Here is a 12880-nt window from a genome sequence, read left to right as displayed (position 1 = left end):
TACAGTACCAGGAACAGCCATTTCGTTACCCCATCGGTTGTTTCTCGCCCACTTCCAAGATGACAGAACAATTAAGCTCCTTTGTATCCCAAAAGTCGTCCGACTCGGGCCTCCATATCCAACTTCACCCTTTGATCCTCCTCACAATCTCGGACCACATTACCAGACATGCCGCAAGGTCGCAACAAGGCCCAATCCTCGGAGCTCTGCTCGGGCAACAAAACGGGCGCGAGATAACACTAGAGCACGCTTTTGAATGTATCGTGAAGGAAGGCCCGAACGGCGAGCCCCAACTACCAAATGAATGGTTTAATGAACGAGTCAAACAATGTAAGACACGTAACATACGTCACACCCCGTCTTATCTACTCCCGGCTGACAAGACATGTCATAGTCAAGGATGTACATAAAGTCCCTGCCCTTGATATTGTCGGATGGTGGTCAACAGCTCCCCCTTCCGGTCCAGACGCAACTCATCTCCCAATTCATCGCCAAATCCTCCAACACTATAACGAATCCGCGGTGTTTCTCGCATTCCACCCCTCTCAAGTGAAAGGCGCGTCGGCAAACGGCGGTAAATTACCATTAACAGTCTATGAGAGTGTATACGAGGGCGAAAATGCCGCAGAAAGCGAGAAAACGATGCAAGTCGACGGCGAAGAACAATCGTTGAGCATACGATTCCGGGAACTGCCATATTTCGTCGAGACCGGGGAGGCCGAGATGATAGGCATCGACACTGTCGCTAGAACTGCGAGGAATGCAGCCGTTGAAGGCCCGAGCGCACTCTCCTCAGCCAAGGAAGTGCTGAAGAAGAAAATCGACAACAAGGAACAGTCAACAGACACTGTGGTGCTCTCGCCGGATGAAGAAGAACGTGAGTTTATCCCGTGCGCAGAACCAACGTTCAATTATTAACATGTATATCTTCGCAGTGATCGCCAGTCTCAATACCCGATTAAATGCGATCCGGACTCTAGAGTCCCGAATCTCGTTGATAAAATCATACGTCGCTAGTATATCCCCAGCATCTGAAGGTGGTAACCAAGAGAATACAACACCATCAACGGCGACTCTATCTCACCCGATCCTCCGAAACATCAACTCCCTCCTCTCACACCTATCCCTCCTCTCTCCTCAAGAACAGAGCGCTTTCTCAGCTGAGGTCCTCGCTCAGAGCAACGATGTTCACCTAGTGGCACTTCTCGGCCAACTAAGCAGCAGCATCAACAGCATGCGCGAACTAGGAAAGAGGACCGGGATTATAACCAATGTAAGAAGAAGTAATGCGTCCCGAAAGACACAAATGTCTATGCAGAGCCGATTCGAGGAAGAACTGTTCGCCCGTGATGGTATAGCGCACGGATAAGCAATGTTTAGACTTAGAACAAGTTTGTTGGCCTTAGGGCTCGTGATGATCATTAAATTAAACCCTAGGTGGTTTATAGTGGCGTTTGGTCTTATTAGAACAGCTTATCATGAGGAATGAAAACAATATCTTACGAGGTTGTTATTTTGGCTCCTGTAAGTTGTCTTCCGAAATGTAGAGGTTATCGTGAAAGATAGTGGGCCTGTCTATTAGACTCGTCTCCATTATATCCCGAGGGTATCTAGATATAGTCATGTACAATTGAATCTTGAAGTCAAAGAGTATCATATACAAAAAAAAAAAAAAAAAGCCCAAAAGGCCATAGTCTCAAGACTTCGTTCGTCCCATGACCATGCGTAGAAATGAAGCAAATGGTAAAACATATATGGGGGGTATTCTGAACATAAAGCAAGCCATGCATGGAATCAACGCCAAACATGCGGCTACATTACACATGATATGAGATCAACATAGAGCGCTCAAGCTGGAACCTAGTGCTGCACTGCGCTCAAAAGCCTACGGTTGGCTAGACATCCCGGGTTGTCCTGCCCCCACCCTGGGACGGAGGGTGATACGATTCAGGTATAGGCATCGGCGGTTGTTCCTGCAGGGCATCCGGCGGGTAAGGAGCGTTGTGATAAGCTGTAGGGCTCGTGTGATGATGGTCGGATTCCGAGTCGGATGGAACAATATAAGGGTTGTTGAAAGGGTTATCATACGGCGAGTACGGGCGTGGTGAGTGGGTCGCTGGATCCAGTAAGGCCGAGCTGCTCAATCTATTGTGAGACGAGTAGTAGTGGCCATGATCAACATCGTCGTAGGGTGGAGGATTCAATCCCAGATCGCCTTCAGGACGTGCTGTTGGATTCGGCTGTGCATTTGAAAGGAGAACCTCCCCTTCTTCATCGGGAGTATAGCGCCCTGGTCGCCCGCCACTCATCATCGCACCCGCGCCTTGGTAGGCTGTCGCATTGGTTTCACCAGCACCGTCAAGCCCAATCGCTTCGTCGTGGGTTCGATAGCTAGGGTCGAGCATTCGCTTCTTTCGGCCCACAAAAAGCCAGCGTATGCTGCGGCTAATAGCCTTCACGAGGTCCCAAGGATTAAGACAATCGATAAGGGCCTTCATGCCCCAACGCCCACCTTGGTAGGTTGCTTTGCCATTTCCGTAGAAGTCGGTCACCTCAACTGCCGTGTTTCCGATCGAGTAGGGCTTCCACGAGAAGGCCCATAGGTGCAGGACTGCAAATATAGCCATTTCAATAGAGATAAGCAAATTAGGAAGCCCCACCTTGAGATCCTGTTCTGCTATCTTTTTTGTGGCTTTGATCGCTCCCGCGGAGAATAGGAAGCTAATACATATCTGAACCCCAGGTTAGACATTGTGGACGAGGGTGCGGAACAAAAACTGCACTCACACTTTGCCAGAAAGAAAGGAAAATCACGAGCTTGATCGAAAGAATCTTCAAGAAGGGGCTGTACTGGCTAATGTCATCTTTGATCTGGATATAAAACTGAATCAGGCAGTACATTGCAATAGTGACGGCAATACACTCGACGGCCATGACCTATTGAGCCTAATTAATTTTAAGATCGGAAAGCATCCAGTTTCATAGACCATACCCAGATGTGAGAAAAGGCTGGATTAAGTGATTCCTCGCAGTACACACCGAAATGCTGCGTGATGACCGCGACGATAGTCATGAGCACACGCAGTAGACAGTACTGAAAGACAGACACCCAAACGATCTAAGTGAAACGGCCTGGTTAGTATAGATGACCCTAGTCAAGAACTCCGAGGTGCCGCAAGCGCCTTACATTAAACCAAGTCAATCCGCTTCGTGGTATCCTCCATATCCCCCGTTCCCCTCCACAACACTTTTGGAACCACGTCAGTGGCCAGACCCATGGTTTCGGATCAATTCCGCGAAAATATTCCTTCTGACTCCGCAAGTCTGGCGCAATGTAATGGCAGAGCAGGGCGAAAAAAGCAGATATTGTGAACGCTTCGTAGCAATCGCCGATCACGGAGAAGTAAACCGAGTTTCTGTAGAAAAAGATGCTGAGCCATGCGACGAGGGAATAAACCGGAACCATGAAGAGGATTCGAATAATACTATGTGACAAGCAATACCGTTAGTGTCTACTATCATGAAAACAAGGGAGCGGAGGAAGAGGAGTACGGTAACAGAGATGGGGGTCATACTGTCGTTGCTCAATGGGTTTGCTGTAATGCGTGGCATGGCACATAATCAAGAAAAAAGAGACCCCTGCGGCTATGAGCGCGAACACGCCGCCAACAATCTCGCAGAGTTGGTGAAAAGTAATGCCGCCATTCCACAAGTCTTCCTCCTCAACTGTGGTTTGCGTCTCCTGTCAGCTAGTGATCTTGAAGGGGCAGGGCAGGAATTGGAAGCGTACTGGTCCCCTCTTCCAGTGTCGTGTTACACACTGGCCAGCCCATTTTAGCGCCAGCTCACGAGACCTGTAATGGAAAAGTACAGGTCTCGGTTGGTTGAGAAAGCAGAAGGTGGTGAGAAAGTGTGATTAGAACGAGGAATACTTTTTGAAATGTTTATCCGCGGGCAGCAGAGGCAGCGCTATCTTATCCGCCCGTCGGTTTTGGTTCCGAAGAGGCCGACCCCCTGGGAACCACCTGTGAGGTACTTTCTTTCTTCTTGGTCAGTTTCGCGACGTCAACGGAGGTTTCTGTGTGTCGACAATGTCCCTGAAATAACTACAAGGATATCGCATTAGTGATCCGATTCAGATAGTGAAGAGAGAAGGAAAGAACAACGCATGACGACGAAAAAGAAAAAATCATAGAGGGATCGGCGGGAACTAATCTATAGCCAGAAAACAAAGAAGACTGTCCACCAGGCTGACCACTTGGCTCTCCGAAAATAGTTGTCCATGTTGGCCCTCATTTTTGGCCCTCATCGTTGTGGAGCATTTCATCGTGGCGGTGATCATTCCCAAGAACTTTTTTTGGTATGCGCTGCGCCTCGGAACTTGAAGGATTGGCTCCCAATCAAGAATGAGGCCCAGCAGGCACAAGAAACGCTAAGCTTTTTCCCAAGCTCCGATGACTAAGGCTATATCAAGCAAGTTCTATTGAGAATCAACATGAAGGACAAGATGGCAAGAGGATGATGGGGCAGGGAAACTGGAAAGAGTATCTACAATATTCATCATAATTTCTGTTTCTTTCTCTTTTTTTTTTTCAGTAATATACATCCCTAAAGCGCTTATCCGGCAGTTTTCAGCCCTATATTGTACACGTCATAAACCCTAGCGAACATCACGGGAAAATAAGCCATAGCTTGATCAGGTTTTTGATCTGAGAACGGAGTCCAAATGTTACATGATATCATCACCGGTTAAAGAACCTTTTTTTAATGACGACCTGTTCGATCGCCCCTCCAGGAATCGCCAAAGCCACCTCGACCTCGCCCGCGACCACCTCGTCGCCGATTCCGACCGGCAAATTCAGGGCCGTTGTCCACAAATAAGTCGCCATCCTCGAATGATATCCGGCGAGTTTCGTCGCCGCCGGGACGAGGATACGATCCTTTTCGCAGTAGATCATCGAATCGGTCTAAACGTCGGTCCGCCACGTCGCGAGGGACAGGAAGATAGTACAGTTTAGGCTTGGTGGTAGTCGACCTGAATAGCTCATCGAGTGGTTTGAATCCTTGTCCAGGTCGAGAGCTGGGCTCAGCTTGAGCAGGTCCACTAGGACGTCGATCCTTCTTCTCCATATCTGCTCGTGGACCCAATGGTGGGGGCCGAGAAAAGTCACTTGGTGCCGGTCCGCGCGCTTGACGGGATCCCGCATTCTTCGGATCGATTTCCTCCAAGACAGCCTCCACTCCGTCGTCAGTCTGGTCATACTTTACCTCCCAACGAGCTGGAGGACCGCTACGTCCACGAGAATTCTCTTCCGTATCGATCCATTGTTGCAGCTTATGTTCGGGAATAAAGTCCACAAACAAAATTTTGCGGTTCCGCTCGTCAGGCCAAACAGTATTGTGAAGAGCAGCACGGGCACGAGACGCTGCCGTAACATTTGTAAAGTTGACAAAACAATGTGTTTTGATGGAATCCAAGTAGAAATTAACAACGATGTCGGGATCAGGCGAAGCCCCAGGTGGGGATGCAATGTTAATAAGGTGACTCTTGAGAGCAGCAGGTTGAAGCGGGCGCATCAGACCACCCACATACAGTGCTGCTGTCGCAACATGCAAGGCCGGCTCAACTTCCGTCTCCTCAGTTATGGTATTATCAGCGGAGGGAGATGCAGGGCGGGCCTGTTCTGTCTCGCCAGCTGAAAAGAGGCCCTTGAAACGAACATCTTGTTTCGGCGCGGTACTCTTTTTGCTTCGCGAGTTGTCGGGACTAGAAGGAGGGTGTAAGTCATCACGAGGCATGGGAGCTTGTTCATCAGGTTGATTAACATTTTCATGTTTTTCTGGAGTCTCTTGCGAAACCGGAGCAGTCTCGTCAAGTCTGATGTCCCCATCAATATCCATCGCGCCTCTGTCCTCCGGCAAGAGAACCTTAGGGGCTTCTGCTGGAAGCTTCGCTTTTTTGTTCGCCAGCGCCTCGGGTGTAGGAACAGGGCTTTGGCTGCGACGCTTCCTTTTCCGAGAGTCTTCAAGAAGCTCCTCGGCAGGGAGTGGTGTAGACAATCCAGTAGTCAATTCTGAGGGGGGTGCAGCAACTGGCGCAACTTTTTCAGCAGAGTCAGCCTGACCTATGCTTTCTTCCCTTGCAGGTGTAGGTTCCTTTTCTTCCACATTTCCGGGAGCCTGCTCAACCGGTTGCATCGAAGTGTCAGTTTCAGGCTGGGTTCCTGCTGGTTCTGCTGGTTCTGCCGGCTCCGACTTAGACGGTTGTTGCTGGTTCTTCTCGATGGTCGCGTCGTCATCTTGTGTCACATCTGTAGTCTTTTTTTCGGCTTGAGTTTCACTAACATCAGTACCTGGGACTTCCTGGTCCTGCTGTTGTTCCTGCACTCGGTCTTCAGGCTTGGAGTCGTGTGACTCTGCAGCAACGTCTACGGGAGGCGGCGTAGGTTGTTTCTCCTCGGCGGGTTGTAACTCCTCAACAACATCTTGTGTCACGGTAGGCTCTTCATTTGCGACGGGACTCTCGTCGCCCTTGGCGTCTTCCTCCACGAGTCTGTCAATAAATTGCTGTTTGACTCTGAGGCCGGTCTGCGCAATGCCGCGCCGCTTCAGTTCCGCCTTCAGTTCAGTCACTTTCCATGTTGAGTAATCGGTCATGATGACGGGTATCGCGCGCTGTTAGAAATGAGGTCATGTAAGATAGTACGTAAGGGTATATTCACGGAGCTGATGTCGTGGGAATTGTCAGGGCCATAGTAGTTTGCGATGCGATTGCCCCTGCGGTCGGACTCCAGCCCGAGTTGCGGGTTTCAAAGCTTTGGGCGGAATGATGTAGCGCGCTAACCGGATACGGATTAATGTCATCAATGACCATTCCCTTCGGGTTTAACGCCTTCCCAGATTGACTTCTTCGAATATGCTTCCATTTTGTCAATTCTTCTTAAAACGAACTATGTCCCGATAACTACTGTGTAGGTATATCCTACTGAGATAGAGAATAATAATCCAAATCTTATTGGTCCAAGTACCTATCCTCTAATTACTTTTCTCTATTCATGTTGATGGTCCTAGTTACGCCGTATTGTAATACCATCAACACAAATATATTCTAATACTACCACCCGTACTTTTCACCCGATGCTGTACAGCAATCCACGTAACTACACAGCCACTACTAGTATTGTCTGGAATCCATGACCAAACATTAGTACTAAATGAATAGAAAACGGCATTCATTAGTCTCGCATTGAATCCATTGGACTATTATTCCAGCACTAATTATCAGAATACGAGAACATGATGCACAGCTTCACTGTGATTGGTCACTTTGGCAGCAACAATCATTGTATACACTCAAACACTATTAAGACGGTGACTCAACTCACCTATAATATAAACCGCCTATCGTCCGTCTTTCTGGTATTCTTCTGACCAAAATACTCAAGCTCCTATTCCTACTTACCTCCGAATCAAATCCATCCCCGCAACTACTAACCATGTCGATCAAAACTGCGCAAAACAACCAAGCCATCCACTTCCGAAACCTCCACACTCCAGGCCACCCAATCCTCCTCACAAACGTATACGACGCAGCAACAGCCTCTTTGATTGCAAACCACCCCTCCACAAAAGCAATCGCAACAGCAAGCTACGCAATCGCAGCCTCCCAAGGCATCCCCGATGACGCTCTAACACTGCCTCAAAACCTAGCTGCCGTTCGCTCCATAGCAGCTATCCTGAAGCCCAACAACCTCTCGGAAAGCGAATACTCAAATGAAACAACAACAAAGCTTCCCTTAACAGTTGACATCCAGGACGGCTACGCAGACATCGCCGAGACGATCAAAGAGATCATTAATTTGGGCGCAGTGGGATGCAACATTGAAGATCTAGACGGGACTACGGGACAGTTACGGCCTTTGTCGGAGGCCGTGGCGCGGATTGAACTGGCGGTCCGGACTGCTGCGGAGCTTGGTGTTCCTGATTTTGTGGTCAATGCGAGGACGGATGTCCTGGGGGACAACCCCGGTGGCACACCGGGAAGTATTCAAGATGCTATTGAGAGGGGGAGGGCTTTTCTGAAGGCCGGGGCTTGTACTGTGTTTGTTTGGGGCGGTGCGGGTGGACGGGGAGTATCAAGGGAGGAGATTAAGGAGTTGGTTGTGGCTTTTCAGGGGAGACTGAATGTAAAGTTGGTGCTGCGAGATGGGTTTTTGACTGTACCGGAGGTGAAGGAGTTGGGGGTTGCGAGGATTAGTTTGGGTCCAGAGTTATATCGAGCTGCGATGAGTGGGTTTAAGGAAAAGGCTGATGCGGTGTTGGCTTCTTATAGCTGAGTACTATATGAAGGATGTAGGTTCGATGTAGAATCTCATTGTATTTAATCCACGTACACAAACAGGCAGGAGAAATTCGAGAGTATAAGCTGGACATGATAAGTGTAGGCAGAAACGCGGCATTGTTAGATTGGAGTGAGAAAAGACAGCAAATCGTAAGCTTGGATGAGATAACCCCGCATTAGTAGCTTGTTTATCACTTTAAGCGTCGAGGGCTCCTCAGTCCGACAATACTAGGATATCGGTGTTCGGTGTTCGGATATCACTACTCAGCTACCAGGTACTTTGACAGAATACTATTAAAGGGGCAACAAAACTGACAGAACCTATTCAATCTCTAAATAATAATCTAAAACATGGGATACCATCAAGATCTTCCCTCCTTCCTGCCAGTTGATAATCCTACTCGGCCATTCTGGCGCACGGAACCTCACCCATTAGATGAACTCCGGAGCACAGAAACTCTTCCAAACCAGAGTGATATCGTCATTATAGGGGCCGGTTATTCTGGTGTGAGCATTGCATATCACATCCTGAAACATTTGAAAGGCCACAATACGCCTCACCCCGCGATTACTATCCTTGAAGCAAGACAGATCTGCTCTGGTGCAACTGGTCGAAATGGTAGGTTGCTTAGACCATCAATTTCTAGCTAGCTATCCTGATTATTACCCTAGGTGGCCACCTACGACCCGACTTGTATGACCGTATCCCTACCTATATAAAGAGACATGGGGTGGATGCTGCAGCCGAGGTGGCCAACTTTGAACTCAACCATATAAAAGCAATCAAGAATCTCCTTGCAGAAGAAAACATTGACTGTGATTTCAATATCACTCGGTGTCTGAGCGTTTACTTGGATGAAGCGGCAGGAGAAAAGGCAAAGAAGAAATATGAAGACCTAGTGTCACGAGGTCTGGCTTTTGCAGACGACATACACTACACACCATCAAAGAATGCAGAAGGGGTAAGGGCGTTTCTTTATCGTCGCCCAAAGAAAGCGTTTTCAGCTAAGCCGCATATTCTACACAGATTTCCGGAATCAAAGGGGCCAAAGCATGCCTCTCATACACATCAGGTACCCTGTGGCCCTACAAGCTTATATTGGGTCTCCTTTCGAAGATTGTGGACTCGCCTGCAGTTAACGTTCAAGCATTTACCCCGATTCTTTCCGTAGTATCTGACAATTCTGGTCATATTATCCATACCCCGCGGGGACCCGTCCGCACGTCTAAAGTTGTCTACGCGTCAAATGCATACACATCCGGCCTGCTGCCCGAGTATTCAGCTAGTATAGTTCCCTGTCGTGGAATATGTTGCCATATTGGGGTCCCGGAGAGTAAGACCGCACCATTCTTGCCTTACTCTTATGGTATTGGCACAAAGACTGGCGAAAGCGGCGGCAGCTACCTGATCTCGAGGCCGGACGGAAGTATCATCGTTGGGGGTGCCCAACGCACATTCATAGATCAGAAAGACCAGTGGTATGGAGTGGTTGATGATAGCATACTGATAGAACCAACCAAGGACTATTACAATGGCTTTATGCAGCGCACATTCAGAGGCTGGGAGGATAGTGGGGCCTACGTGAAGGATATTTGGACAGGCAGTGAGTATTTCCAAGCTGGAAGATATCCACTAAGATGAGCCTGACATTAACAAACCATCTTCTGTAACAGTTATGGGATATTCGTATGATACTAGTCCTCATGTGGGTGAGGTTCCCGGTAGACACGGGCAATACATTTGTGCCGGATTTGATGGCCACGGCATGCCAGTGATATTCTTGACTGCAAAAGGACTTGCTGACATGATCCAACATGGTAAGAGCTTCGAGGATGTCCACTTGCCTCGACTTTACAAGTCGACGGCCGCGAGGATAACGAACGCACAAGATGGACCGGAAGGAGGCGATATATTCAGTTTGAATTGATGACAATAGTCCTAAGATAGAGTTCAGTGCCAGGTTTATGATTGGTGTACTGTAGTAAATTAAATTGTAATGCTTGGCTCCCGTACGTACAATTGGATGCTACATAGAGTAGTATATTCCGGAGTAAGCATGGTAGGATCTCTCGGCATATCGAAGAGCACCACAGCTCCGAGTGGCAATCCCGCGGGATAAAGTTACCAGGGACGGAAAAACAATGGAGCCGCCGAGGTCGGGGTCAAGGAATTTCCCGGATTCCCATTGGCTCCGTATGACGAATACGCACCTTTAGTGGGTCAGGCTCCAAAGAGTCATAATGTGAGATCTGTGCATCTCTCGTTCTGATTTTCTTTCCCCGTCTCTTTTGTTTGTCACAAATTTCTTTATTTCAATCCGCAAACATTTCTTTTTGTTTGATCCTAATTGTGTTCTTTTTCCTTGAACGTATTGTTCAAAATGGCCGCTGAATCGAACAGTGCGCCTGCACAACCCCGTCAGTATCCCCGTGCCCCACTATGACTTATGAACATGAACAGCTACTAAATCCCGTAGAGAGACTCGACTCTCAACCTGAGAACCCTTTTTCAAACCTCATCACGGATCAGTTGTTTGTTTCGATCCCCTCGTTCACCTTAGAATCGGGCGTGACGTTGTACAATGTCCCAGTGGCCTACACTACGCGGGGTCAACTGTCCGAGACCGGAGACAACGCCTTGGTGATCTGCCACGCTCTGAGCGGTAGTGCGGATGTCGCAGATTGGTGGGGTCCACTTCTGGGTGGTCCCGGACAGGCCTTCGACACATCTAGATTTTTCGTGATCTGCTTGAATAGCTTGGGTAGCCCGTACGGAAGCGCCAGTGCCGTGACCTACAAGGATGGAAATCCCGAAAAGGGATTGTATGGGCCGGAGTTTCCACTTACTACAGTCCGTGATGACGTGAGGTATGTGATTGGTTATATGGGGAATTTCGAAGTGTGCAAGGCAACTCACACAAAGGTATAGGCTCCACAAGGTCGTTCTGGATTATCTGGGTATCCGACAGATTGCTGCAGTTGTGGGCGGCTCCATGGGCGGTATGCTCACTTTGGAGTATGCCTATTTCGGTAAAGATTATGTACGAGCGATTGTGCCGATTGCCACCTCTCCGCGGCATTCCGCATGGTGCATAAGTTGGGGAGAGGCCCAGCGCCAAAGCATCTATAGCGATCCTAAGTACGAGGACGGCTATTACTCTTTTGACGATCCTCCTGCTACTGGTCTTGGTGCAGCTCGCATGTCCGCTCTTCTCACTTACCGGAGCCGCAACTCGTTTGAATCTCGATTTGGGCGAAATGTCCCGGACCCTACCAAGCAACAAAACATCAAGGGCACTGAAAAGCTGCCTACACCCCCGAATGAGCACTGGGCTATTCATAATGATGGGCACAAAGGCGGTCGTTCGACACCTAGTGGACGCAGCTCTCCTACCGCTCCCACACCGCAACAGACTGAAGTTCAGTACATGGACCCCCAGTTCTCCGGAACCAAAACCTTCAGCAAAACCATTGATACCGAACTAAAGAGCGGTCAGAAGCGTCCGCCAACCTATTTCTCCGCCCAGTCGTATCTTCGTTACCAGGGAGAGAAATTTGTGAAACGGTTCGATGCTAACTGTTACATTGCCATCACACGCAAGCTGGACACTCATGACGTGTCAAGGCAACGGGCTAGCCCAACATCGAGTGATCCAGTCCGTGAGGCCCTGTCGCAAATCCAACAGCCAGCATTGGTTTTGGGAATTGAGAGTGACGGTCTATTCACTTTTGAGGAGCAGAAAGAGATTGCAGCCGGCATTCCGGACTCACGTCTCAAACGAATCGAAAGTCCTGAGGGCCACGATGCCTTCCTCCTCCAGTTTGAGCAAGTCAACCGCTACATTCTCGAGTTCTTCCGCGAAGTCTTGCCGGACATCATGTCCAAAGCTCCAGCTGACGGGGCTGTGGCAGTGGACGGGGTGAATAAGCTAACCAAGAGCAGCACATTCGGAGAGGCAGAGGTGGAAGATATCACCGCCTGGTAAAGCGATAAGAATGGTTTCCAAACTTGTTTGGCGCATACGTTGCAGCCTTATTTTTATCGATCGATGCTCTCTGGGTTACTAGGGGTCACCGTACCTTCTCTCGTTTTAACAACCGAGAGAGAGGGTACGCCGCGGGCCCTCATCCCGCTCGCATCTAGTTTCCGGGGAAGTAGCGGTGCAGTCTTTGTTATTATCTTTCCTAGCCAGTCAGAGAGTTGAGCATCCAACTGCCTCTCTCGTACCTCGATAACAGGTAAGGCTGTAAAAGAAGCATCCAACTGCTCTCCATCAATAGCCCTTTCCAAAGTGTTCCCCCTCAATTAGGGGGTCCTTAGTAGGGTGGTGGGCGATCTTTCAACATAATCAATAGATTTTCCAATAGCATAGTAGATAGATGTCAACCATCAGTGCTAGAAAACATGCGAATTGAATTATTTGATTTGGGATTTGGTATTATCATTGATCGATAATAAAATGAGGGAACTCAGGTAGTAGCCTGTAAAGATTGCGTCTTACAAGACAAACCGTAGGCGTTACTCGTAACCACGTACGG

At 48.9% G+C, this 12880-nt stretch overlaps 6 protein-coding genes across 6 annotated transcripts; 4 read left to right on the top strand and 2 right to left on the bottom strand.

Moving 5' to 3' along the window:
* Positions 1-3: 3 nt before the first annotated feature.
* Positions 4-1483, top strand: BDV27DRAFT_130720 (COP9 signalosome complex subunit 6). Its single transcript, XM_032067477.1, has 3 exons — positions 4-330; positions 395-877; positions 936-1483. Exons 1-3 carry the CDS (start codon positions 60-62, stop codon positions 1367-1369), a joined length of 1188 nt encoding a protein of 395 aa, XP_031926013.1. The 5' UTR covers positions 4-59; the 3' UTR covers positions 1370-1483.
* Positions 1484-1895: 412 nt separating this feature from the next.
* Positions 1896-3466, bottom strand: BDV27DRAFT_146539 (organic solute transporter Ostalpha-domain-containing protein; the record flags this gene model as incomplete). The annotated part of the gene is made up of 4 exons (XM_032070593.1): positions 1896-2732; positions 2788-2937; positions 2993-3118; positions 3188-3466. 4 exons carry the CDS (start codon positions 3464-3466, stop codon positions 1896-1898), a joined length of 1392 nt encoding a protein of 463 aa, XP_031926012.1.
* Positions 3467-4588: 1122 nt separating this feature from the next.
* BDV27DRAFT_130717 (SAP domain protein) lies at positions 4589-6765 on the bottom strand. Its single transcript, XM_032067476.1, has one exon. It carries the CDS (start codon positions 6655-6657, stop codon positions 4765-4767), a length of 1893 nt encoding a protein of 630 aa, XP_031926011.1. The 5' UTR covers positions 6658-6765; the 3' UTR covers positions 4589-4764.
* A 682-nt stretch (positions 6766-7447) lies between these two features.
* BDV27DRAFT_13109 (isocitrate lyase/PEP mutase family protein) lies at positions 7448-8396 on the top strand. The gene has a single exon (XM_032067556.1). The coding sequence runs from the start codon at positions 7497-7499 to the stop codon at positions 8334-8336; it is 840 nt and encodes a 279-aa protein (XP_031926010.1). The 5' UTR covers positions 7448-7496; the 3' UTR covers positions 8337-8396.
* A 296-nt stretch (positions 8397-8692) lies between these two features.
* On the top strand, positions 8693-10269 carry BDV27DRAFT_159277 (NAD(P)/FAD-dependent oxidoreductase; the record flags this gene model as incomplete). Its single annotated transcript, XM_032072844.1, has 4 exons — positions 8693-8960; positions 9014-9303; positions 9369-9945; positions 10016-10269. 4 exons carry the CDS (start codon positions 8693-8695, stop codon positions 10267-10269), a joined length of 1389 nt encoding a protein of 462 aa, XP_031926009.1.
* A 367-nt stretch (positions 10270-10636) lies between these two features.
* Positions 10637-12772, top strand: met2 (homoserine O-acetyltransferase). Its single transcript, XM_032067475.1, has 3 exons — positions 10637-10759; positions 10819-11209; positions 11271-12772. Exons 1-3 carry the CDS (start codon positions 10723-10725, stop codon positions 12325-12327), a joined length of 1485 nt encoding a protein of 494 aa, XP_031926008.1. The 5' UTR covers positions 10637-10722; the 3' UTR covers positions 12328-12772.
* The last annotated feature ends 108 nt before the right edge of the window (positions 12773-12880 follow it).

The sequence above is a fragment of the Aspergillus caelatus genome, assembly GCF_009193585.1.
Source record: "Aspergillus caelatus strain CBS 763.97 unplaced genomic scaffold BDV27scaffold_127, whole genome shotgun sequence".
Lineage (NCBI taxonomy): Eukaryota > Fungi > Ascomycota > Eurotiomycetes > Eurotiales > Aspergillaceae > Aspergillus > Aspergillus caelatus.
This window is presented reverse-complemented; position numbering and strand designations above follow the sequence as displayed.